The sequence below is a fragment of the Triturus cristatus genome, chromosome 1_1 (assembly GCF_964204655.1).
Source record: "Triturus cristatus chromosome 1_1, aTriCri1.1, whole genome shotgun sequence".
NCBI lineage: Eukaryota > Metazoa > Chordata > Amphibia > Caudata > Salamandridae > Triturus > Triturus cristatus.
Genome location: NC_140579.1, coordinates 1,136,487,249 through 1,136,515,054, shown reverse-complemented (window position 1 = coordinate 1,136,515,054; position 27,806 = coordinate 1,136,487,249). Strand labels below are relative to the sequence as shown.

At 46.5% G+C, this 27,806-nt stretch overlaps 1 protein-coding gene across 9 annotated transcripts in view; it reads right to left on the bottom strand.

Moving 5' to 3' along the window:
* The window catches only part of LOC146871736 (zinc finger CCCH domain-containing protein 11A-like), an 858,888-nt gene that overhangs the window by 581,782 nt on the left and 249,300 nt on the right, over positions 1-27,806 (bottom strand). For 8 of the 9 annotated variants that reach the window (XM_085651275.1, XM_085651281.1, XM_085651282.1 and 5 more), the window contains one exon: positions 14,515-14,706. In XM_085651275.1, the coding sequence (XP_085507401.1) occupies positions 14,515-14,568 (54 nt within the window). In that variant the 5' untranslated portion in view covers positions 14,569-14,706. Of the gene's footprint in view, positions 1-14,514; positions 14,707-26,122; positions 26,265-27,806 lie in introns of those variants that run through there. The other variant, XM_085651279.1, reaches the window with a different exon arrangement.

The following is a 27,806-nucleotide window of genomic DNA, read 5'->3' as shown; positions in this document are numbered from 1 at the left end:
AAGGACCTGCCATATTGCCTTATGCAATTATAAGCATGACATAACTAGAAACTGAATTCTGTAGCGTAGATACTCCCGGGGGAATGAAATTGCACCAGCGCCCTAAGGTAGGAGGGGCCACCGCCATTCAAGGCCTTATGCATAAAGCATACATTTTGTAAGTGGATGCACCTCTCAATGGTCAATCAATGGAGATCTCGGAGGTGAATGGCGACAGAGAAATGCCTAGTAACCTGGCCAAGCAAGTGTGCTGCAGTATTTTGAACTAGCTGAAGTCTATTCAACGTTTGGGGGTGGGGGGGGAAGAGACCTAAATAGAACATATTACCATAGTCCAGTCTGGATACAATCAAGGCATGCACCACAGTTTGTCAGAAGAGGGAGAAGCCAAAGAATTTTCTTAAGGCACTTAAGTAGCCAAACGCAGTAGGCTACAATCTTGGAAATTTGAACATCCATGGACAGCTTTTGATCCAACCACATCCCCAGATTCTTAATTTCTTTACAAGGAATGGGTAACGGCCCAAGGTCGATGGGCCACCACTGAAGACCCAGGAGCTGAGGCCGATTACCAACACCTCTGTCTTATCAACATTAAGCTTGAGAAATGAAGTCTCATCCATTCAGCTACTTCATAAAGACAAAGCGTAGATAGGTCGTCCCATAGCCAGTTTATGAGCTCTATCTAATGCGCAGTGCAAGGCAATGATGTGTGTGCCCTGCTGTATTCTGGTGGGAAACTCGCCCTTATCGCCTGCTTCTTTATTCACTTTACAGAGTAGGGAGATCCGATTAGTTGGTTAATCTTATATTATGCTATTGGTAAGCCATCAGCACATATCAACTTCCCAGTTTGCATGTTTCCCATCGCCTGTGATATTTCTTCTTCCAATAGGTCTCCCTCCAATGCAAGTCTCTGCTCTTATGTCAGAACTGGTAGATCAAGCGGAGATAATCTGCCTTCTCCCAGTGCTCATACTGCCATTGTTTTAAGCAGAGAAATGCATATTTTCCTTTGGATGTATATAATGTATTCAAATCATATTTATCTTTAACAAATGCTCATAGAGTGGAGTCAGAGGATTACTTATTGTAGTCCTTTGTGGCTACAGAGATTGTTTTTTCTCAGCTCTTCTGCTGTTCCTGTGATTTCAATGTTATCGTAGAACTGTCCCCAAATATTTCTCCCTTTACATAGGCCTTCCCTGCTGCACACAGAAAATGTGCTGAATCAACAGAACATTAATTCTCATTGAGGTGGGTTGCTAAGAAAATTAATTAATAAAAAAATATATATATATAAACTTGTTTGATCTTCCAATATTCTAAATCTATGAGTGTTAATCTCCTGGTACTGCTTGGCGGTCTCAATATATTCATACCTAGTCAGAGGTTGATCATATTATGGTCCGAAGTATTATTTGTTGTGATATTTGAGTCTACAATTCTCTGGGTCAATGCACCAAATATCAAAACAAATCAATATGGGCACCAAGGTACAGGATGGGACAGTGCAGACCCTTTCTATTGGGTGTAATATTCTCCATTGTTCTTTCTATGAGAGCATTGTATTCAATACATTTTCACAGCATGTGCCTATCTGTGTCAGATTTGATGTAAGGTCCACCTGAGCTCCCTAAAATAGGATCTTGTCACCATGTTCCAGTCACCTCTGAAAATCAACCCAGTTTTCTCGGAGTGAATTAATTTTCTTGAGGCGGGAGAGGTTTCTTGTCTCATGTTGGGGCATATAGCGATTACATTATCACCCTGAGATCTTGTACATGTAGTTTAGCCAGTAAAAATTGACTACTGATCTCTTCCTTCCCAGTCATAATACTGAAGATCTGAGTATCAAAAAGCCACCGGTTGTTATGATACTATGACTAGCCCATATTGTGTGATGTAAATGTGTTGCATGCAAACAACCTACACAACCTGTGCGTGAAACAAAGGTGTTTCTTGAAGCAGCATTATGTAGGGACGTATAACATCTATAGAAGAACAGATTTTCTCTCTCTTGATATAGTGGGACAGTTCATTAACATCTGGAGATAATGACAGGAAGACAATATTAAAAAATAGAACAGGGACAGAAGATCAAAAGGGAGACTTTACTTCAAATGTAACTAGGATGAGATGAGGAGAGTCTTTACTGCATATTTATGAGAAAGTTCCCTCTTTTTCCATGGTCATACACACTTTTTGCCAAACTGCTGATGTACTTTGACTGAGTGTGCCCTGGGTTTCTGCCAAACAGGTACACAGGGCCCATGTTCTTTCCCTAAACTGAATTAATACAAAACCCAAATGGCACTCTCTGCCCACATGTCAGTCCCTTGTACATGGTACAAAAGGTACCAAGGGCACTGTGGCCAGGGAAGGTCTCTAAGAGCTACAGCACTTATTGTGCCACCATTACAGACCCTGTACGTATGTAAGTACACACATTCACATAGACTCACTCCCCCACCCACCCACTGAAGGCTGCGTGTGTTGGTGCAGAACAAAGTAAAAAAGTCAACATGCACACATCCCTCTGTGCCATGCCTACAACCCCCTGCCCTGGCATAGGTCAGCCACTTCTCGAGCTGGGTACACTATACCAGTGGTGAGGGTACAGGTGCATGAGTCATGGACCCTGCCAGTGTCTAAGTCAATTCTTAGACATTGTAAGTGCAGTAATGCCATTAACAGTATATGGTGCTGGGAGTATGTCATTATGAACGCCACAGTACCATAATGGCTTTACTGAAAACTGGGAAGTTTGGTATCAAACATCTCAGCACATTAAACCCACACTGATACCAGTGTGGGATTTAATGAAAAATGCACTCAAAGGGCATCTTAGAGATGCTCCCTGAAAAACAATCAAACTCCATTTTCCTGGCTGAGTAGCTGCTCGCCAGTTGCCGCCACCAGACATGTGTCTGGACCCCTGGGTCGAGAGCCTGCTGCTTTTGGGGGTCTGAAACAATGCATATCCTGAGACGAGATGCCAAGCCTCCTCCTCGAGGATGGGCAGGGTCCACAAAGGGGAAGCTACAAAGGCTTGCCGCCTTTGTGAGCTACCCCATGTGAGAAAGTGCCATCTTTCTTGCATGGTATGCCCCCTCTTTTTGCTGAATGTACTTTGACCAAGTGTGCCCTGGACTCCTGCCAATCAGGCGCCCAGGGCCTATGTTCCTTCCCTAAACACACAAAACCCAAATTGGCAAACCGTGGCCACATGTCAGCCCCTGGTAAATGGTACCCTAGGTACCCAGGGCCTTGTGACCAGGGAAGGCCTCTAAGGGCTGCAGCACTCATTGTGCCACCCTTAGAGGCCCTGTACCCTTACACACACACACTGCCCTTGCAGGCTGGGTGTCTGGGTGCAAGACAAAACAAAGAGTCAACATGGCACACATCCCTGTGTGCCATGCCCATCACCTACACTGCCATGGCATATATCAGCCACCCCTCTAGCTGGGTGCCCTATGCCAATGGTGTGGGCACAGGAGCAGGAGCCCTGTGCCCCTACAGTACCCAGGTCCATTCCTGGGCACTGTAAGTGCAGTGCTGCCGTTTAAGAGCACATGGTGCTGAGAGCTCGTCAAACACGAACTCCACAGCACCATAATGGCAACACTGAAGACTGAGAAGTTTGGTATAAAACTTCTCAGCACATTAAACCCACACTGATGCCAGTGTGGGATTTAATGTACCAAGCACCCCAAAGGGCATCTTAGAGATGCCCCCTAAAACCTAACCTACAATCCACGTCTGTTCTGAGACTGCCTAGGCTGCCACACAGCAGACATGTTGCTGGACCCCTGGGTAGGAGAGCCCCTGCTCTCCTGGGCCTGCAACAATGCACATCCTGGGCGAGGTGCTCAATCTCCTCCCCCAGGATGGGCAGGGGGAAGCTTCGAAGGCATGCCGCCTCTGTGAGCTTCCCCAGGCCACTGCAACCCCCCACTCTGGCGGGAAGCTTGGCCGGAAACCCCAAAAAAGGACAGGGGATGTGCCATCCTGCCAAACCCACCCCTCAGGTGGGGGAGGCGAGGTGAAGCACATCTCCGGGCTCTCGCCATCTTGAAGATGGGAAGCCCTACCCTATCAGGACTAGGCTACTGCCACCCTCCCACAGAAGAGAGGCAGGATAGGGGGTGTACCCACCCCAGGACAGGGACCCATTGGTCCCTGCCCTTCACCTACCTGTAACGCCCCTAAATCTAGTATTTAGGGGCACCCTGAACCTTCCTTCCCCAGATTCCAAAATCCGAAGAAGAGCTGCTAAGAAGAGGAAGACACAAACTGCTTTGGCCCCAGCCCTACCGGCCTGTCGACCCTCGAACCTGCTCCTGCTCCAACCCGGCATCTCTTGTAGCCAGCAACCTCACAAACCCCGGAGGACCTGGCTACCTTTTGGCTCTAAGCACCTGGGACTCCCATGAGTAGAGGCTCTACTCAAAATCTACTTCCAATCCCTGGCAGCAGCCCGGAACCGCGAACCCAGCAAACTCTGCACTAGCCAAGCCTGGCCTGCGGCGGAGCAAACAAGGACCACGAGGACGACCCCACGGCGACTGTGACCCCGAGTCCGGCACCCAAGGACCTCCCTCAACACTCCTGAAGAAGCCTGCAGCCTCAGAACAAGGTGCCCCCCCAACCGCGACCAACAGAGGGTAAGATTTCCCGACACCAAAAGGCACCCCTGTACCCGGCGCCCCGCGGCCCCCTGTGCCCAATCTCGGGGCACCTACCTATCCTCCAACTACCCAACTTACCTCTCGAAGTGGTGGTGGCACCTGAAGAATCCTCGTCCCCGAGCTTGCAGTCTTTTTCTAAACCGGAGATTTCCCATTGAAATCAATTGAGCGCCCGAAGGCTCAAAAGCACCCTGCACCCAGCCACCCGAGTGGCCCTGTCAGTGCAACCTCTACGCCTATCTACTTCCCCACTTGCCCTGAGTAAGTGACCAGGAGTCCAGCTACCACAGCCGCGTGGCCTGCTAGTCAGCAGCCATCAACCAAGGCCCCCCTACCTCTCATAGGATAACATTGGGCATAACTCTCTCTGCACCAGGTCGCCCTTGTGCCGCTGGGGGTGAACTAACTGTACCTACCTGACCCTGGGAGACCCCTGAGTCTATGCCCAGAACCTTAACTCTGCCAGTCGAGTACTTACCTTTAAACTGATAACTCCATTTTCTCCGTAGGGTAACATTGCCTGACTTTTTCTGAAATTTCTTCTAAGTGTGGACTTTTCAAAACCTAAAATATTCACCAAAAATCAGCCGAGTAACGAAAACGAAAATACTCTCCTGCTCTTAGCTCCCAGTGCTGGATCTTGGTGCCCAGCACTGACTCTGAAAACTACTTACAACTGTACTTACCAGTAACCCAATTTTCATCCATAGGAAATCATTGACTGTTTTTCTGTGAGATTTCTTCTAAGTGTCGATTTCTGCAATCTTTAAATATTCTTTAAAAATCGTATAATATCTGAAAACGTAATTACTTGCCTGTTTTGGATAAAGGACCCAGTACTGAGTCTAGGCACCCAGTACTGGATTACAAAAGTAACGAGAACATACTATACCTGCAACTTGAATTTTCTGCCATAGGGAATCATTGACTGTTTTCTATGAAATATTTGTGTCAACTTTTAAAATAGCAAAATATTGTCTAAAAATCATCACAGTAATTAAGTCGACTTTTAGCACTTGATTCTAAGTACTGACCCAGGACTGAATCTAGGATCCAGTCCTGGAATTCCAAAAGTAATCCTAAAAGTAATCTGTGGCAAATAACATGAAACTTCCATTGAACTCAATGCATTATTGTGTTTAAAATCGTGTTGCCTATTGCAACCACTTCTAACTGTTTACAAAAGTCAATTGCATATTGCAAAAGTATTTATATAAAGCATCTCATTCTGAGAAAGTAGATTTTAATTCCAATTGTTGGTTCTAAAATAAAACATGCATATATTTTTTATATATAAACCATTGGCCTAGAGTTCAGTTATTGAGTGTGTGAGACCATTTGCTGACTGAGTGTGTACAACAAATGCTTTACACTGTCCTCTGATACTGCCTTACTGCTCGACCAAGCTACCACTTTAGAGAGTAAGGTTATATCTAACTTTAGCCTCTGCCAAGCCTCCGGGTACTGTGGACTCTGTACACCCTGTACCTATTTGGGAACAGTATATACAGAGCCACTTTCTCACACCACAGCCCTTTGCTGCTTCCAGCAAATGGCTCCCACCGGTTCTGACCCCCACTGTGGGCGGGAGAATCGGTGGGAAAACCAAGTGAGGAAGGGAGGTGTGCCCACCTTTGCCAACCCTATCCCTCAGGTGGGGGAGGCGAGGTGAAGCACATCTTAGTCCCCACCATCTTGCAGATGGGGGGACCAAGCCAACCAGAGAGGTATATCCCCCCTCCCACTGGAGGGTGGCATAACAGGGGGTGTAAATGCAAAAAGAACTATTGATGGACAGAATGCAGAACAATGTCATACATTCACCCCAGTACAGAGATCTGGGCCTAAATCCATCGTTTTTTGCTCACCATGCCATTCCAGTTTGGACCCAGCCATATGCAAATCAGTCTTGACCCTGTGCCTCATGGGAACAGTCCAGACCTAACTGCCAGGCCAGGTCCTCCCTGGACTGGAAACAAGCATCCTAGGACCGATTTCGGGGTTTCACCCCTCTTCAGACCAGGATAGCTTGATTCCAGTGGCATGGAGAGCACGGGACTCACGTCTGAGCATACCCGTCCCACTCGGGGTGACAAATGCAAAAAGAACTATCGATGGACAGAATGCAGAACAATGTCATACATTCACCCCAGTACAGAGATCTGGGTCTAATTCCATCATTCTGACATACCCTGAAACCGGTCCCAGGACACTTGTTTCCGGTCCAGGAAGTACCTGGCCTGGCAGTTCGGTCTGGTCTGTTCCCATGGGGTACAGGGTCAAGACTGATTTGCATATGGCTGGGTCCCAACTGGGGTGGCGTAGTGGGCAAAAGAACGATGGATTTAACCCAGATCTTTTGACTGGGAGAGAATGTTTGCATTGTCAGCATTCCGTCCATTTGTTTGCTGTAACACTTTTCGCCCTAAGTGGGATGGGTATGCCCAGACGTGGGTCCCTTGCTCATTGTGCCACTGGATTCAAGCTAGCCTGGCTGAAGAAGGGTGACATACCCTGAAACCGGTCCCAGGATGCTTGTTTCCAATCCAGGAAGGACCTGGCCTGGCAGTTCGGTCTGGACTGTTCCCATGGGGCACAGGGTCATGACTGATTTGCATATGGCTGGGTCCAAACTGGGGTGGCGTAGTGGGCAAATGAACAATGGATTTAACCCAGATCTTTTGACTGGGGGAGAAGGTTTGCATTGTCAGCATTCCATCCATCATTTGTTTGCTGTAACACCAGTATGATATCTAGGCATATCACACGAGTAGAAAAGTAACTTAAAAAGTAACGTACAAAGTAATCTGTAAAGTAACTGAAAAGTAATTTCGAAATATCGACTTACCTTTATTTCAATCAACTGCATTTGAACCTGCATTCAACAGTAAAACATTGCATAAGATTTTGCAAAACATTTATTTCGCTTGACTGCACCAGGCTTGGCTTGGTTCTAGAAATAAAATAACTTAATATATTTGATACAAACAAATTGGTCTGAGTTCAGTCTTTGAGTGTGCGACATCATTTCCTGCCTAAGTGTGTACAACACATGCTTAACACTACCCTTCGATAAAAAATTACTGCTAGTCTACACTCCCACAAATAGAGAGTAAGGTGCTATCTACTTTTAACTCTGCCTACCTTTGGGGTTCCACTCGACTGTGCACACTATACTTCATTTTGGTATAGTATATACAGAGCCAGCTTCCTACAACAGTTCACAAAACAAGATGGTTGTCTTGAATCTAATAGCAGTAGGGACACCACACCTGTTAATTTGAAGGAGGCAGTATCTGGAGATAAGCAATCTTAATACATCTAGTTACCAAGGGACTTGAACGAGGCATCTAAAAAACAAGACCGATGTTGGGGAGTCCCGGGAAAAGTGTTCTGCGTAGTATGGGACGTGTGGAAGGTCTACCCTATATGATGCAGAGGTGTGGAATTCATATCGCCCGGCGCCCGAGACATGTTGGTTTCTGTCAAGGGCAAGAAGATTTCATGAGTATTTTGCCCGACGGACAACTAGATATTTACTAACCATAAGCAGGATAAAGCTGAGGCACTCAGGTGCTCACAGCCAGTCACAAAGGCATAATGAAATGCAATCACTATGGGAAAAGTATCAAGACCTGTAATATACACGAAGCCCAATATTTTAGCCTGGTATTGGCCAAGGAAATATTTAAACCCCATTCTGCAGGAAACTGCATTCTTGCTGCGAGGGTGTGTTTAGGGCCAGACACTGAGTTGCTATTGGCCACGAGGCGCCACACACTGTTCGTGAGGCAGTGAAGGAGGGAAAAGGCAATGCAGTTTTGTAGAATACATTTTCAGAAGTAGCTGGGAAGAGGGTGGGTGGGTGGGTGGGAGGGGTTCTCACCCGACATAATCTCTTTGCTCTCCCCTGAAATGTTTATGACCAAGCCTCCTGCCTTTTGTTGCAGCTTGCTCCTCCTGGTTCTGACGTCTGTGCCCCTGCCAGAGCTATTAATTCCCCCCAGGGCCTCTGATACCTGCTCTCGTTGATCCTTCTGTTGGTGTTTTCTCTCACTCGGGCTCCAATATCCGCCCCAGGCCTGCTGGAGGGGTTTCTCTCTTTCCCTCCTCATCAGGCTTCCTATGATCATGGCTCGTGTCACATAACGCTTGTGCGCTCATTTATTTAATGCGTTTTTATATAGCGCGGACTTTACCCGAAGCTGTCAGAGCGCTTCACAATAGCAGCAGTAATGATACATACGGAGCAAAAATACAAGTGAGCATGTTACAAAATCAAATGGTACGTTACATGAGGCAATAGTGACAATTGTGCAAGTATCAAGGGCAAACAAAATACAAGAGGTAGCAAACAATACGTTACAAACGGAAAAAGTGCTGTGTGCAGGTTACAAGAGCATACAAAGTACACGTAGAGGTAAAACGAAAAAAAATTGCAATAAATGGCCGACACTCAGAACACTAAAACAAAAGTTACGTTACATGAGGCAGTGGTGGCCGTAGTGCATGTATCAAAAGCAAACAAAATACAAGAGGTAGCATACGATACGTTACAAAAGGAGAAAGTGACATGTGTGCAAGTTACAAAAGCGATCAAAATACAAGTAAAAGTATAATACTGCAATATATGGCAGACACTCAAAACACACTGAGAAGGCACTTCTATAGGCATGGAGAACAGAATTTCCTATAATGGAAGGACTTCCTTCAGAAAATATAGGGCGTGAATTAAATTTGGAAGTGTCTTTGAAGGAGGAGAGATTTGAGGTCAGTTTTGAAGGCCTGGGAAGAGGTGGTGGTCCGGAGCTGAGGCGGAGTGAGTTCCAAATTCTCACTGCGTTGCCTGAAAAGGATTGGGCCATCGATCTTTCCTTCTTGAAAGTGGGAGGTTCAAGCAATACATTTTCTGCATTCCGTGATGGTCTGGAGCCACCAGAGAGTTTGTTTATCCGCCAGGTAGCGAGGGGAGGATGAGTGCAAGGCTTTGTGGGTGATACAGGCAGTCTTGTAGATAGATCTTGCCTCTATGGGAAGCCAACGGAGGGTGGATAAAATGGGTGTGATGTGGTCGCTTCTTTTGGCCCCATATATGAAGCGAGCTGCTGAATGGAGAACAGACTTCAGGGGGGACAGGTGGGATTTGGGGAGGCCAGTAAGAAGAGAATTGCAGTAGTCCAATCTGGAGAGAACCAGCGATTGGACCAGGGTTTTAAGGTCGTGCTCCGGGAAGAAGCGACGAATCCCCCAAAGAAGGCGCAGTTGGTATCGAGCAGACTTTGCAATGGAATCGATGTGGGAGAGTAGATTGAGTTTTTTGTCGAGTATGACGCCAAGGGATTTTGCGCTCTCGACAATGATGGGTTTATTGTTCAGTAGATTAATCTGATCCATCCATGATTGCACTGGGGGAGGAGAGAGTGAGGAGGAGAGGAGGAGGAATTCAGTTTTGGAGGGATTCAGGACCAGTTGATGAGTTAACATCCAGTTTTGAATGGAGTCGAGAGTAGAGCTTAGGAGGGAGAGATCGTGAGTGGAGGCCACCTTGAGGTAGATTTGAGTGTCGTCCGCATATAGATGATAGTGGATCCCAGATTTACTCAGGAGATTTCCCAACGGTTCAAAATAAAAAATAAATTGCGTGTCGAACTGGTCTGTTTTTTTCCATGTGTTGATTCCAGAAGGCAAGTCTGTCTTCTAAATGGCACTCAGTGCAACTGCTTGATATCGTGCACCGACCAGGCAACAGGATAAACCATTTGGGAAGTGTTTTGCTGGACGGTAGTCCTGATGAATTTGTTTGCTGCAATGTTCCGGTGTGTCTGCAGGTTGTAATCCACATTTTGTAAAGCGCGAACAATCACCCGTAAGGGGCGCTGGGGGCCGTCTGGAAGATTAAGCAAGCTATTGCCCAGAGTCACATGGTGCTGGGCTAATCTGCCGCCGGCGCCGGGTATGTGTGTGTTTGTTTACAGGGTTCGCATATCTGTAAGGTATGTGCTATCAGCAGTTTGTGCAGGGTGGAATTGTGCGCGTTTGGAAGGTGTCTGTGTTTGTGATTGCAGGGTTGAGTGTATGTGTGCAGGGGTACACGTGTACTAAAGGGGGAAGGTGTGTGCGTGTGTACCTCAAGATCTGTCTCTCTGTGCCGAAGTATGTGTCTGCAGGGACTTTCTCTGTATACTCTGTGTGTCTGTGCAAGCGGTTTGTGTTTCTTTTCAATGTGTGCTCTGTTCCAGGGTGTGTGTGCGCCAGTCAATGTGGGTGTCACTGCCAGAGTGTGTCCGTCTCTGCAGGAAGTGTTTGTGTGTCTGCCAGGGAAACTGTGTCTGTTGTATGGATACTGTGTCTTAAGGGGTGTGTGTGGTCTCAAGAAGTGTGCATCTGCTGTGTCGTGTGTGCACGGTTTCATGTGTGTCTGCACTAATGTGTACGTCTCCGACGGGCTCGTGCATCTGTGCAGTGGCAGTGTGTGTTTGTTTAGTGGACTTGTATGTCTGAGCAGTGGGTTTGAGTGTGCAGTCCGAGGGATACTGAGTCACGCTGCTACTACTGGTCTAAGGCAGGACTACAAATGGCCTTTGACTTTATTGCAGACATGACTTACCAATGATCCTTAGGGCTGGTGAATAAAATTCACCCATAATCAAGCTGTTCACATTTTGTGGACAAATGCTTCTATTGCAGTGGCCTGTGTTCGACCTCATGGTCACAGGTTCAAATCCCGGCGGGTCCACTCAGCCTTTGATCCATCTGAGGTCGATAAAATGAGTTCCATTGAGTTGGGTAACAACAAACATCTGTTATTCAGCGCCAAGATACCCGTAGTGGTGAACGTGCGCTTTACAAATACACGTTATGTTGGCCCGATATATTACTCTGAAGCAAAACGGCTTCAATGTACCCAAATATTTTGCTGTGAGAGTAGGGGAAAAACTCATGAATTGGAAAATAATTTGCTTCAAAATCATATTGCAGAGATCATAGTTTAAATAAAGTATTATGTGCTGTGAGCTATCTTCAGGCTCTTCAATCACTGACCACCCGAGACAACACAATTTAATGTTTAATTCCAAAATTGTTATTTTTCTTTTTTTTCCTTTGACTGGTCCTCACCTACATAATTTATTTCTCGCTATTTGTTCTGCTTTTGCAAAACGTTACTGAAAAATTCTTTAGTAATAGAATTTATTAGCTACTCCGTAAGTGAACTCCCTCAGTCATATTCGTGACTACGAGAGGGGTTATTTTTTCCCTTATAGAATCTCCATGTGCTTTTCGCACAACTGTGAGTGTTATAGCCATCATTCAGAGCACCTTCTCCTAGCGATGGGGATGAAAAATGTTTAATCTCCCACATGGGGGAAAACATTTTTTAATCTCTGGGAGAGGGAATTCCCCTATGTAGTAAAGGTGTGAGAGAGATTCAACTTTGCCCATAAGCTCCTCGGTTGTGAGGGAGCTTTTTGCAGATCCCCTTACAGTAAAGAGTGGCTGAGAGGTTATTAATCCTCCCCTATTAGCCCTCTGTTTCTCTAGGTGGCTTTAAAGGAGAACCTTCCATTTCTCTTAGAGTGATCCCAACATAATGGAGGCCTGTGAGGGACATTTTCCAGTCCCTCTGTAGTGAACTCCCCTATATGCCAGAAATGGCTGAGAGATAATTATTGGTTCCTCCTCTTCATCTTCCTCTTGTAGTTTTAGAGGGCCACGTTAAGTCAAAGTATTTATGCAGGTTATTTTCCGTATCAGCCTGTCCTTTTTGTGAAATCACTGATGACACTTAAGTGATGAGAGAGATGGACAGTTGCTTAGTAACTTAGGTTCTAGAGGGCAAGGGGCTTAGGTACCCCTCCCCAGCAGGGAGGATCTGCATCACTGCATTTCCTTGTTCTACTTCTGTGGATGTCCCAGGCCCAATCAGAAAACAGCTGTGGGATATGGTCATCTGACCGTGGAGATTACATTCTTCTATCTGTGCCTTGTTACAACTAACATCCCTACATACACCAATCTTCGAAAACAGATCCCCCCTCATTATATTAGCAGTACATATTAGACACACCTCCTAGCACCGTCCTGTGCATAGCATGGTACCAGGCCATTCAGTTGTTTCAGTATTTTCTCTTCACCTGCACTTCCAGAGTGAGCTACGTGAGTACATCAACTTGTAGTACATGTTTGACAACTCATGGCCCAATCATGCCCACAACACAGGCCTGTAATGTACCACCTTAATGGTACATCCATTGAATCTATGCTGCATCTATATCCACTTACCAATCTACATATAAACCATACTGAAAACATTAACTTAAACTTGCCACACCCAAATACAGATAGGCTATTAAAGCTATATACTGCTCAAAGGTTTTTGTGTTGGCCCTTGTGATTGATGTAATCGATAGGTGGGACAAGTAGATTTTGTTTTAGAACAAGTAGATTGGAGTTGCATTTCGTCCCTAGGACAAGCACTTTATTTTATAAATTCCACATCCCTGATGGTAGGGCGGTAATCTCCTACAGAGTACAGAGGCCTAGTCTACTCTAGCACTCCCGATAAAATCGATAGCCTTACTCAAAATATGTTATTCTTTACCGGGACCCAGAAAGAAAGACAGCCCACAAGCAGAAGACTTAATGTATAGCGATAGGATTCAAAGAGAGAGACAGATGTCAACCGTGATATATCTATATCGGGTCTTGGGCAGCTATATATAGCCAAAGCGTCAATACCAAGTTGGTGAAACTCATTTTCCTATAGTCGGTGGTTGTAAATTACATGTGGAATCTTACTTTGTCCCCCTTCCCTCGGAGGCAGTAATTTTCCCCTAAGCCTTTGTCTGGGGTTGTAAAAAGTAGTCAAGTCCCTAATATAATCGCTAGGTGCAAAAATGTTCTCTTTAATATGATCCACGCAATACTGAGGAATGGGTTCCATTCTCCAGACACCAAGATTGTCTAAACATGAGGTCCCTTGTTGGTGGAGACTGGTCAGTAAATGTTAGATTTACTGTCAATAATTGCCTCCTTTACTGCAGCAACGGTTTCAAATTTGGGAGTCTATATGGATAGCAATTTATCGATCTCTAGTCATGTCAATAGACTTTCCTACACTTGCTTTGGCCTTATGAGAGCACTTCAGAAAATATGACCTTTGCTGCCAAATCGTTTCCCCCATTTTGTCGTGCAAAGCATCATTTTGAACAGATTGGACTATAGCAATGACTTGGTTCTAGGTGCACCAGGCTGCCTCGTTCAGCGCCTGCATCGTATACAGGCTGTAGCAGGAAAACGTGCATTCTTTACCACGTTTTTCCTCTACCTTAGCTGCTCTGGATTCTCTTCAATGGCTCTCTGTAACCAAGTGAATCCAGTTTAAAATGCAGTGCAGAGCTTTTCAACATATTGTGCCTCACCTGCTTCGACAAAAGGTACAACGCTCCACCCCCATCTTTACACTCAGCTAATACTAATCTTCGGATTGCTCCCAAATTTAGGAAACCTCAGATTGGTGGCAGAGCATTTTTTGTGCAGACTGCCAGTCTTTGGAACGGCCCACTGATCTCGTCCAGCTTCATCAGCAACCTCTATGCTCTCAGCGAAAGCCATGGAAAGGTGGGTTTATTATCTCTTTGTCTTCGCACATCTGGACTGGTTTCTGATAGCTAAGTGTCAGGATGCTTTTCTAGGTAACAGATTGAGCTATATACGTTTTATATTAATAACTGCTTGCTTGTAGTCAGTGTGTGATTGTAAGTGTTATCAGCAAAAGCTTGAGACACACATTGACCTCTATAGTTAATCAAATGTGACTCACCTTGGCACAGCTCGAATAGAAGAAAAAATAGCAGTCCTGCCCTTGTTTAGACATTTTGATTGGCTCCAAAACTCTTGATTCAGCTCCTCTTAGGAAGCAGATTTCCTTCTTCTGGAAACGGAACCAATTAGTTTTTCACTTCCACAGCCCTTCAGTTTTTTCTTGGCGTTGGAAAAGCTCAATAAGTGCAGTCTTGGGGATGGAGTGAGGGAAACAAAAAACCAGCAAGTTAATTGTTGAATCATACCAGGGAAAAAGAAAAAATGTAATGTACAAAGAATGACAGGTATATTAAGAGGGAAACGCGGGCCTCTTCTAGAAATAGGAAAACAGAAATATATACAATAGTATTTAGAAGAGAGGCAAATAGGACGTGTTGTGGTCATAAATGTTTAGCAGTTTTTGAAGTGTGTTATTCACATATTTAACTGTGGAGTGATCGATTGAAACCAATAACAATCACTGCACCTACTCCAAACATCAACTATAAAACATATATCCTGCATCAGCTTCTAATTCAAGTGATACTTTTCAGTGTGCAACATTATATGTTAAAACAGTTATGACTGTATGATGCATGTAACTGCAATTTTCCTAGAAAGTTTCTTTGAGCAATCTAGGCCTGATGTGCAGCAAAACACTTATTCTCTCATTCCAGGATGAAATGGGAATGGAAATATCAAATAAATATACATACAAAAAGCACAAATACACACATCTTTTTTTGAAATGTTATTACCGTTGGTCGCCAGTAGGCAATTATGGTTAGGACCTATTTTCCATAGGAAAAGTGTTTTTTGTTTTGTTAATAACTTTTCCGCCATTTGATGAATCTTCAAGAAATTTTCAAAGTTAGTGTAACATTCAGTTTGGCTGCTGTGTTGAAGGTTTTGGAGTGATTTGTCAAGCGGGGGACGTGAAAAACCCAAACTGCTGAACGGAATTACACCTAGTTTGGTAGAATTGGAGGTCTTAGTCCAAAAATCAACCTTTTTGTTATTTGGTGTAAATCTGTTCAGCAGTTTGAGATATTGAAGGGAAAACAGTTTTGTATATCTAGAGGCATGACTCCATCGTAAATCCACACGCCAACAGCACTTCTGTGACTGGGTGGCCACAACCTGTGCAGAATGTTGCGGCTGCCATTTTCTATAAAGGGAAACAGACCCAGGGGCAGAAAAATCAAGCATTTGAAATGCAATAGGTCTCACATTTCGAGAGTTTAAGCTATTGGCATTTTAAATGACAATGACTTTTATTTATCTGTTTTGATAATAGCCACATAAATAAAAGGCATAGTCATTTACAATGCCAATAGCTCAAACTCTTGTAAAAGCAAGACCCATTTCATTTTTAAAAAGCGGCTGCTATTGTCCCGGGCTGCATGGAAAGTGAAAGGGCACATGGTGCACGGAATGTTGCAGGAAAGAATGTTGTGCCTGCAGTAGGAGAAACTCATAAAAGAAAATAATGCTTACAGACTAAATAAGACATACATGTAACAACAGAAATAAAAAGGCCAGACCTCATGGGAGGTTGCAAATGAAGACAAGGCAGTACTAATGAGGGACTAACAAGCCTATTAACGAATCAGAAGCCAACATTTACAAAGGACAATGACGCAAGCCAATTAAAAATATGGGCGGAGAGTGGGTGGGGCTTCAAGTCCATACGTGAATACAGCATGCCTCTCAGAGCAGCGCATGTGATGGCCAGGCTCGACCTAAAAAGCTCCTGGGTCGGGAAAGAAACAAGCACTCTGCCCATGTGTCTCCCAGAGGGCAGAAATGAACGGCCTGGAGCAGCTTCAGGGTCTTGGGAGTCCGGCGGTGGTGGTGTGATGTGGCTATGAAGTGAAGCAGTAACAATGAGCCCCGCTTGATGCCATGCTGCCCCTTTTAAAGGTGGCGCCCTCGCACCGCTGGTCAGAAACTCCTTTTCGCCCCAGAAGGACTATGCTTTTCAGGGGTGATCCAGAAGCAGCCAAGCCCACCCCCTCAGGCCGGCCTGGAGACGCATAACCACCCCACCTGTTCCCTGTTGCCCCACCATAGTGGACATCCCTCGTCGATTGATGCTAATTATCATTGTGTGCTGCTTGCATGAAGTTTCTGCATGCAGGGAATTTGCTCCTTGCACACAATAGGTGCCCACTGATAGATTGCTGCCTCCATAGAATTACGTTTTGCAGATCGTGCTTGTAAGAAGTTGAGTATGCAAAGGGAGTTTGTGCTTGATGCAACTTAACTTAGTGCTTGCTGTTTCACATGACGTTTCTGCTGGCAGCCACGCAGAGAGTGGGAGCTGTCGCTGCCAGCGCAGGGAGAGCGGCTTCTCTTAGCCTCCATTTTCTCTGACAGGTTTAATTAGTGGAGGTGTCTGATGGGCAATAAGCCAAGATTCCACTCTTCTAAAAGTCCCTTTAACACAAGTGGGTTTTTATGTTCGGATTAACTTCTCTCTCCCGTCAATAATAGGCATGTTAGTTCAGGAGCGAGAGGCTCTGCGCAGTGCGAAGCTCTTCATTAGCACTTCTGCTCCCATACTCCGAACACAACGTGCGACTAAAGGGTGTGGCCTGTGCCACAGCACCTGAAATCCTGCCCACATAGCTTGGCTCACCCTAGTTTAACTGGAGTCTGACCCAGAGACCAACCTACCTTATTTCACCTAAAGTCAAGCCAACATAGTATAGCCCACCACGTCACGTGGTGCGCAGCCTGCTTGCCATGACCCACTTAGAGATGCTTGGAATGCAGGCAAGAGAGTTGGACAAGCTAACATCACATGAAGTCTACAAGGCGCAGCATGGCCCACATCAAGTTATTCGCTAACCATGGATGTGGCCTGCAGAGTGTCATGTGAAGTCCAGTGTACCCTCGTTCAAATGGAGTCCAATCTGCCCACCCCATGTCACTTGATTCACAGCCTGCTTGACAAAGCATGTATCAATCTTCTGATTCTCACTCTACTTGGGGCAATCTACATGAGATCACTGAGTCCAGTCAGTAGCAAATACCAGATCCCTCATAGGGTTGTAACTCTTCCACAGTGTTACCTCATACCCACGCCACAGAATGAGAGGATTTATAAAGCATGGTTCATACACTGTCACCTCATGTCCACTCCAAAGGGTGAGACTCCTACACTGTCTCAGTGACCTCTCCGTGGGATGTTACTCCTGTCCTGGACCACCCCATGTTCACTCCTCATAATGTAGAACCCTGTGCCATCTCATATCCAGTCTCCAAGATGGGATTCCTGCTCTGTGACACCTCATGTCCCATCCCATGTGAACCCATTTTCTTTTTTTTGCAGTTTTATATAGAGTGAACTCGACCCAATGGTACTGGAGCACTTTACATGAGCACCATTTACATTACGCTAGGACGTATTGATTTTTGGTAAGCACATCTCTTATCCAGACCAAAGAAATTGGAGCATTTGCACAGGCATGTCAAAGGTTTTTGCTAAGTCCGGTCAAAAATGTCATGTGGGGCCTCACCAAAACACAAGCACCTGTTTCTAAATTTCAAAATCATCAAGTGAAAGAGAAAACAGCAGCTAAAGCGTCTGGCACCATCTAATAGCATAATTGTGTTGGTTGTGTCATCATTAATAAACAGACCAGACTTGCTCCAAAATCTATAAATACGTTTTGCAGAACGAGTGATAAGCCCTGGAAAAGCATGGGGCCTGGGGAATAATGACCACCAGTACCCACCCCATGCCCCCCTGTCCACCTTCTGACCATCCTGTCCTTTCATCTTTCTTCCTAAAATATCAGAGGGTGCATTGTACAGCCTTAATGGCTTGCCTCACATCTGTCTTCAATCTGCATAATTTATCTTTTAGGAGCAGTGGCCCCGGACACATAATCCAGATGTGCTCTCTATGTGGACCCAATACTCCAGATGTTCTATTAGCAAACAATGTTGTCTACTTATGGATTCAACCTGCAGGTGCAACCTCCACAACCAGGGCACAATATTCTACATGTGATCTCTTTGGCTGAATGCAAAACTCCAGATGTCACCTCCATAACTAACCTAAGAAATCAGATGTGAGCTCCATAACTGGGTAAAATACTTCAAACTATACACTATCCCCTAGATGCAGTGTCAATAAAGTGGCATATTACTCAATGCGTGATAAGCAATTGGACAAATTATTACAGCTGCGACCACCATAACCAAACACACTACCATAGACCACTTTCAAAACTAGACTCAATACTCTAGATGTGACCTTCATAAATCGATACAGCAATTCGGAAGAGCCCTTCAGAAGAGGAATGGGCGAAGTTGAGATACAATCAGCTTCCCTTATTTTGTGAGGTAGCTGTGAAACATTGTCAACTTTGTGAACACATGAAGGTGGCAAACTTTACAAAAAAAACAGCTTCCAAGTTAAAACACCTTAAAATGGCTTTTTGATTTATAAAAAAATGTTTTTAAAAAAAATCCCCAAAAAAAAAAAAAAATCAAGAAACCAACTTTTAAGTGGAGAATTGTACCAAAAAATAATTTTACTATGAAAATTCTCACACCAGGGCTTTATTGCTAGATGGGTAAGGTAACTCAAATAAGGGAACAGCAGTATGATGGTAACAGTTCCTAAAGAATAAAGTAAGAGAGATTCAGAAAGCCAGTTAGGCTTTTGAAGAATGTGCAGTGTCTCCAAGATGGTTAGAGTGTGCCGAGAAAGAGTGAAGGTACTCCTATGTGGATCTGTAAGTGCCCTCACACACCCAAACAGGTGTATAGCATCATCATCGGGCTGGTGCTCCTCGTGGGGGTGGCGCTGCAGTCCCTCACGGGCCCGTTTGACGGGGCTCTTTGTCGGAGATCTTCAAGGAGTTTGCCGCATTTGTGCATGGGGGTGTGTGGGGCTAAGTGTAAGTGGTGTGGTGATTGAGTTCTAAAAAGAGCCCAAGGACACTTGCAATTTATTAAGGGTGTCCTCGGGGTCCGGATAAAATATATCACGGGGATGGAGAAGCAATCTCAGTTGCCTGTGTGAGAGGGGAAAATGAAAAAATACAATCCCTCTTCTCTCACCCGTGTAGTGAATAAAGTGAGTGTGTCAAGGGGTCGACATGTTTCGCGCCATAGATAGTCCCTAGTGGATCTGGGGGCGCTTCATCAGGACCAAAAGAGTAAGGTATGTCAAATGGGAGTCGGGAAAGAGACACCCTATAAACCCATGAGTCCTAATTGTAGGAAAGGTAGTTGCAAAACAAGAGATAAGAGACACGTCGTCTAGCGTGTCCCTTGTTACGGCCCTCCCTAGTTCCAGGTCAGGCCTCGTCAGCTTGGCCAAATAGCAGTGAAGGCAGTGCGTGCTCTTCTTCTGTGCTCCGGAACACCTACCCGGTAGCTTCGGCTGCTGGGCTCTTTTTAGAACTCAATCACCACACCACTTACACTTAGCCCCACACACCCCCATGCACAAATGCGGCAAACTCCTTGAAGATCTCCGACAAAGAGCCCCGTCAAACGGGCCCGTGAGGGACTGCAGCGCCACCCCCACGAGGAGCACCAGCCCGATGATGATGCTATACACCTGTTTGGGTGTGTGAGGGCACTTACAGATCCACATAGGAGTACCTTCACTCTTTCTCGGCACACTCTAACCATCTTGGAGACACTGCACATTCTTCAAAAGCCTAACTGGCTTTCTGAATCTCTCTTACTTTATTCTTTAGGAACTGTTACCATCATACTGCTGTTGCATTTAACTTGGGAGCCCTGGTACAGGACCTTTTCTAATAGCTCCTCGTCCCCCCCCCCTTTGTTGATATATTATAACTCAAATAAGGGCCCATATAATCTTTATAGCAGTGGCTACTTTTGTATAAAAGCAGGTGTTGATGGCCGCAGTGCTGCTTGAAAGAGCCCAGGCTCAGCCAAACTTATTCACTTTTTACAGAACACCAAAAAAACAGAACAAAAGACGTACTCTTATATTTATCTCAATCTGGGAAGCAGCGTACCTCTTGACCTCTGGGCTGGGCCATGAAGAGAGATCTGTCTATCACAGTTGGGGAGAAGTGCAGTAAAGCGGTATACATCCCCATTTCCACACCCCTCCCTGGGTCTGTCCAACACGTCTTGGGGGCAGTCATCCGATACTACCAGAAACCACGAGGGAGGGAATTGGCGTTTCAGCCAGTTCAGTCAGTAAAAGCTTTCGCCGGAGGTCACTTCACATGTTAAAATCTGTGCAAGGCAAGTACATCCTCCCATCCATACGAGGTCGATAAACTGAGCATCATTGTTAGAAGGTGGTTCTGACACTATGGGCCGCCCGGATTTTTTGATTTTTGAGCACCTAATTGTTGAGCTTTTACTGTGGGGGAGCCTCATAAGTTGGGACTCACCCACAGTGAGCTCAGGATGCAAGAGACTGCATGGGGATTTTACTGGTGTTCCCCTGGCTTGACCAGGCCACTGCGCAGCAGCTGGAGTAAGGGACACCGGGCTGGTTACATGCAGACATGTGTACATGCGTGTGCACACGTGTACGGGATGCGCAGGGGAGATTCCTAGCGTGCGCAGTCCAGGAGCAGCTACAAAGTGAATGGTGTGGCAGCACTTATGCAGAATTGGATGGTGATATGGAATAGGCTTTATACCCTGGAATGCAACATGCCAGGGAAAGTCAGTGTGTTTTACTGTGTTTTCACTTCATTATTTCCCTAAGGGAATGTGGGGCCCATGGCTAAATTAACTTCCACAAGGCCTACAGTTTCCAGACATGCACTAACGTCCATTGTATTGGAGGTGAAAAGTATTCTGCAGAGTCCAAAGTCATATTTGTACTGCTTTTGGGTCATCCAGAACTGTCATATTTCTGTGAGCCAGCCAGGACCAAACCCAGGCTGAGGGCTGACCTCAGCTGGATGGATTGATAACCTTTCTTCCACAAGCTAGGGCCTCCTCTCCACGAAGAGAAGATGGGAGGGGATACAGGTTCATCAATTAGCAGCTGTCACTGGGTGCCAGGCACCAGGCTGCACCAAGGAGGGAAGGCAGCGTGGGGGATGGGGCTTCAGACATGTGGCCAGAAACCCTGGACGACACCATTTTGAACAAGCTCAGAGGCTGGACAAGAAGGAGGGAGCAGGGGCAGGGACGTGATGTGTCGCTGTTTGATAGGACCAACAGAGACTTCCTGCCAGCCCCCTACTCAACTTTTAAAAAGTACTTGCACAGGAAGAGAAGGTCTCTCTGGGGTGTGTGCTTGGCTGAGGCTGAAGGTGCTGGAGCCTGGCGTAATGGGCAGTTGGAAGGAGAGACCCCCTGACTGCCCCCAGGACCCTATCAGCACCAGAAGAAGAGCCCAGGACTGGTGCACAGAAACAGGGGCCTCGGCGCAGGGACAAGAGGGACCCAGAAAGAGAGCCTGGCGAAAGGCTGGCGCAGGGAGCCAGTGAAGAGAGCACACTGCTGAATCTACGCTCTCAGAGTCCCAGAGGGCAGAGGAGAGTGTTCCCAGTGGCGGGGGCTGGTAAAGAGGAGCATGAAGCGCCCCATAATGCGTCGCCAGGCATTTGGAAATCTGCCGTTTTGGTGCTTTGTGGCCCCCAGAGTCACCCTCACTTGTGAAAAGGTGCTGGGGGAGCTGTTGGAGAGGCCCAGTCTCCCTCCCCCCCCCCCCCCCCCCATCACGAAGAAATCTGCCATTTTGGTGCCTGGTGGCCCCCAGAGGAGGGGGTCACCCTCACGTGTGAAAAGGGGTGCAGGGGGGCTGCAGGAGCACCTCAGTCTCCCCCAGCATAAAGAAGAACAGTCCACCCCTAAGTTTCACGGGGCATCTGAAAGAATAACCTCTCAAGGGCTCAGCCAGCCTTTAACACCTTCTAGGCTGGAACTTATGTTCTACAGCTGAGGGTGTACTATGAAGTGCATCACCGAGTGAAGGGCTGAGTTGGGGGATGTCTGGAGAAGGGTGTAATTGCACCGAAATGCATTTACTATTGGTTATTTCTTTTTAGGTGGACTGAAAGTCACGTGTAAAGTGAAGTACCTGTGTAAGATGATGTTAAGCTAAATGGAGTTATGTTGCTGGACCTTCCTGCTAGGGGGTCTGGATGTATTTATGTAATCCCATGCTTTTACCTGTGATTCCTTTTAAAGTGAAGAGGCACACTGCAGGAGAAGTGTAGTTGCCAGGGGTACTTCTTTTGAAGGGACTGTAAGTCACATGTGTAAGGAGAAGTCATAAGCCAAGTGGGGCTATGTTGCCAGACAGTCCTGCTAGGGTGTCTGGCTGTATATGCACAATCCTGTGATTTCATCTGTGATGCCTTTAGAGGCTGTAATTGCAATGCATTCAAATGATCAACCAAGGTGATGAGTACTGTCATTCTAAAGTGTGCGTAAACATGGATTCTTGCTGCTGCGCTTAGGTGAAGACCCCAGACTGCTAGCCCTTAAGATATAGAGGTGCATACTTTATGGTCAGTAGGAGATGCTCAGTCAGGGTCATGTGTCACCAAGGCAGGTTTACCCCTTTTTAATGCTTGTTGAGGTAATGGGGTGGGTCGCCACTGGGATGGTGCCAGTGCGCAGGGCCCTCGCTCCAGGTTATGTTCAACTAACTGCATTGGGGGCAAGTTGATGTGCATACATGGGAGTGGTGGTACTAGACCCCACCCCCCCTGCGGGAGGGGTGGAGATGTTATGCAATGTCACAAAGTCATTCCAACAGCTTATGTATATTTGTTAATTGGTGCATAGTATTGAGTGGTGTGTGTGTTTAATAAATGTACTCTTACTTTTATAAAGCAAAGTACAGACTGGACAATCAATTATTGAGTGTTATTTTTGTGCACCTGTAAATGGCGATTACTAGCCCACACCACCTCCCTTGAGTAAGCCTCAGACTGCTCTGCAACGCTACCCTCGGAGAGTCAGGCACTACAATTGGGTGTTTGGTTCCCAGTGAAGGACAAATGTAGTCCTGTTATTTGTGCAGGCCTCACAGATGCTGCCTCGTTTTCCAACAATCATTAATTGGGCAACAGTAACTTATTTGTAGTTATTAGAAATGGAATTAGACCTCTAAGAAGTCCTAAAACCAAGCTATTATTCACTAGAGATTTTCAGGATGGACTGACACCACGATGCCTTTAAACAATAAATAAACCCTAAATTATGGAGACCTAGAACCATCTTGCTTTTACTGGCCAATAAACGAAAGAAACGCTGTAAACAACAATTACTTGATGGCTGACCACTGCCAATAAAGCTTTAGAGTACTGCATTGTCCAGACCTGCCCACACCTGCTGAAGGTGGAGTGGACACCGTCCACACATCCACACACCGGCACGGCAAGCCTCTCCGTCACTAACGGGCCAATCACTCCACGACCCTGGCCTAGGCCCCCTTCCCAACTGGTCCAGACAGTAAAGGGTTAACGCCGGGGCCTGCGGAATGCAGAGCTGGAGGCGAGGCTCGTTGCCTGGGGTCACCTGAGAGGGATTAGCTGGGCCCTGCAGACAGTGGTTGTTTGAGAGCTGTCTGAGGCAAGGGAAGGGGGATTTCTGGGTCGTGGGGCGGAGCTGGGGGAGCCTTCCTGTCATGCTGAGATTATACAAGCATCAGATGCGGCTGTGAGTCCCAGGACTGTACACTGTGGCGCGAGGGCATCTAGCCATGCCTAACAGAGTAGAATGAATATGTGCTACAACCCCCCCCCCACACACACACAAGCGTGCCCAGTGCCGGAAACAAGCGTGGGGTGAGCAGCAAATTATCCCTTCTGTCACCTGTGGCCGGAAAAATGCATGTTGTGCCCATATGCTCCTGTCAGACAGAAGAGCCAGGCCATTGTATTACAAGCAATGGCTGTGCGGGCGTGAAAGTGACATGGCCGCGCTGCGCAAAAGTGAAAGGAAACCAGTGGTGCGCGCGCACCACAGGGGAGAGAGCGTGGCAGCGAGGCGAACGCGCGCTGCTGCGCGTGCTAGACACGGACGGGAATGGGCGTTGCAAAGGCGGGACATGTGCCCCGCCTTTGCCCAATCGTGTGCCTTTTTAAAAAAAAAAAAAAACACGCGAAAGCCTATGACTGCCGGCGAAAGACTGATCGCACGCACAAGCGTGTAGTCAGCTTTCAGAACCCCCTTATAAGAGGTCTCGCGCTGCGCGAGCAATGCTGCGCACGGCAACGCTAGGCACGAAACCTAAAAATACAATGTACAAGAAGGGGACAGGGTAAAGCAACCCTAACCACATGGGACCAATATAGGGTTTGCCGAAGGAATCCTTAAGAGCAACAAAATGCCCCAAAACGAATTGCTCAGCGTGGCCTCCCGGTGTACGATTGCAGCAAATTCGCAGGTTGAGGCCGCCATTTTATGTAATGGGACACAGTCCCGGGCAGCTGAAAGAACAAGCATTTGCAATGCAATAGGTCTCGCATTTACGCAAGTTTTAGCTATTGGCATTGTAAATGTCAATGACTTATTTATGTTTTTGTTTTTAAAATGTAAATAAAAGGCATTGTCATTTACAATGCCAATAGCTTAAACTCGCGTAAATGAGAGACCTATTGCATTGCAAATGCTCGTTTTGTTTATCCGGAAAAAAGCTGCTTGTTTTGGACTTCTTTCAAAGCCTGGCTCCCAACATTGACATCTGCTGTTACTGATAGCTCCTGCCGGGAGCTGCTGGCCCAGCCAGGGAATAAGAAGCGTGCTTTGAAGGATCCTAACCAATGGCAGGCAGAGCATGTGGGAAGGGGCGGGGCAAACTAAACTGCCCAACCCTGAGCTTCTAATAGGAACAGTGACAACTTCTTATCGCCGCCACCGGACCCCCACCCTGCACAAGAAGCACTTAACCTCCTCGGTCATCAGAATGTGGCTCCTCCCCACCCATGCCCTAAACACCACCTAATATCCAACACCGAGGACACCATGGCACGCCCTCTCCAAGAGACAACAACCCCCCACACTTGTTTCAAGACTCCCAACAAGTCAATGTGTATAAAGTGAGAAAACCAACAAGGGGTAGGGAAAGGGGGAGAACAGAGGGACGAGGAATAATGATGAGGGAAGGCGGAAGGAGGGTGAGAAAAAGTCAGGGAGAACGAAAGAAAACAATGATGGAAAGGGAGGAAGGGGGCAGGGAAGGGGACTAGGGGGGAGGATAGATACCAACGTGGACAGGATAGCAAGCCAGATTTTAAAGTACATAAGTAGAAGTAGAGAAAGATACAGACGTGACAGCCAGGGGCAGAGATGTACTTCGCAGATCGTGTGTGCTTGATCTTGCGGGTTCTAATATCAGCGGTACCACTTAGCCTCATCATTTCGAAATCCTTAAAATGAGTCCCCTCCAGTGAGATGCTATTAATAATCCTAGTATCTCGCCCCTCTTCTTCCTCATGTTTTCCTCTTTTGTTTATCTTCCCCGCCTATGTTCCCAGGGTTCTCCCCTTGCGTTCTTGGCTTTTCTCGTCCCCACCCTATCCATTTATTCCCCTCAGTTCCTACCCCCGGCCTACATAATTGACCCCACTCTCTCTGCTGCAACCTCCTTATCCTGTTAGTTTAAGCTTGGGCACTTTCTGATGCAGGGCAATCATAATACGTACGCTTCCCGTCTCTCTGCGTTGTACGGTTCTGGTGCATTACTTTCGCTTGTGTTTCCTGAACGACGTGCTCTGCGTTCCTGGAGTCTTTATCCACACATTTCATTATGAGGATTTCAGCGGGATCGGTGTTTTTGTCCAGAAGCTGAAAAAGGGTTGTATCTGTGTTCATTTTACTTCACGTTGGAACAAAAAAGGGTGATGAGAAATTTAAAGGCTCTCAGGGTGTTTGTCTCGCCTTTGGGACCTTATAAGTATTTAGCCATGCAACAGTTGCATAACTAAATACTTATAAGGTCCCAAAAGCGAGACCTATTGGCTATGCAAAGCGGCCATGCGGCCGCGAAAGTTAAAGTGATTGCGATCAAACATCAAAGCGGCCGTGAAAGTGAAAGTAATCGCGGTAAAGCGCGTCGCGCGCGCCCGCGCACATGCACTGTAGCTCTAGGCTGGCCTGGTAGCACTTTTTGGAGCCCTCTCAATAAGTCTTGCCAGACCAGCGCATGCGCTGGGTCAGGCGAGTCCTAATAAACGACTCCCGTCAACCAACTGCCTGCCCTTTTCGCTTTTCATTAGGTTTCACCACAGACCTCAGCCTCCCCAATCTCCGCTTGTCAACCAACTGCTCCATCCACGCTGTTATTATCACCACAAACTACCCCACCTCACCTCTAGCAATGAATAGTCCTTCTCAAGCCCTATCGCAAAAGTTACCCCATCTTCTCTTAGTCATTGTGCTGCACAGAAAAATGCTATCTTCCCTCTCAATACTATCAACACAGACCGCCTTCCATCTCCCCACTGTCAGAAAGCCATCTTGCTCCCCTCTCAGTAGAAATCGCCACACAAACCAAGAAACGAATCTTCCTCTATCAACAAACGTCCACCTTTTCCTGCACGCTCATAATTTCTGCAGCAAATAAAGACCAATGAAGATGATTCGGGTAGCTCACATTCAGCCACTCAAGAAACAAGCGCTCGTCATAGCGCCGTTTATATTTGCATCGAGCTTTCACTTTCAGTGAAAGCGAAAACATGATGCAAAAATAAACACGCGGCGCCCTGTCTCCTTTTGGGAGGTCCATAAGGACTGGATCTCAGAGGCTTGTTTACATAACACGCCTCTGAGATAAGAAATTGCTTCACGACAGCCGTGACGCAGGAGACCCAGTCCGGATGGGCCGTCCCAAAAGGACAAAGGGCGTTAACACAGTAGCCTTATTTCCAATGGGAAGCCACCGTCTACCATAAATGGTGACGCTACCCAATGAAATGAGGGGCGGGGCTTCAAGCCCCCTTCTGAAATCTACTCACCAACAATATGTCTCGCAAGACCTAAAAACTGCAAAGTACTAGAAGGGGCCTGGGTAGAGGTACCCTGATCCCATGGGGGCAATATAGGTGGGTCCAGAGGGACCTATTATGGACAAGAAAATGTCCAGAATTGTTTTTGCCACGTGCGAAAATTCACAAAGCCATTGCAACGCTCAGCCGTGTAACTGCGCTGCAGATTCAAGATTTCTAGCAACAGCAAAAAAGTGACAGATGAACTCAGACACTCATGCACCCACCCACTCACACCCACTCAGAAACATTCAGCACACCCACTCACAGAATCACACTCCCATTCGCAAACCCACTGAGACACTCACACTCCTACTGCCAAACCCACTGAGACACTCCCACT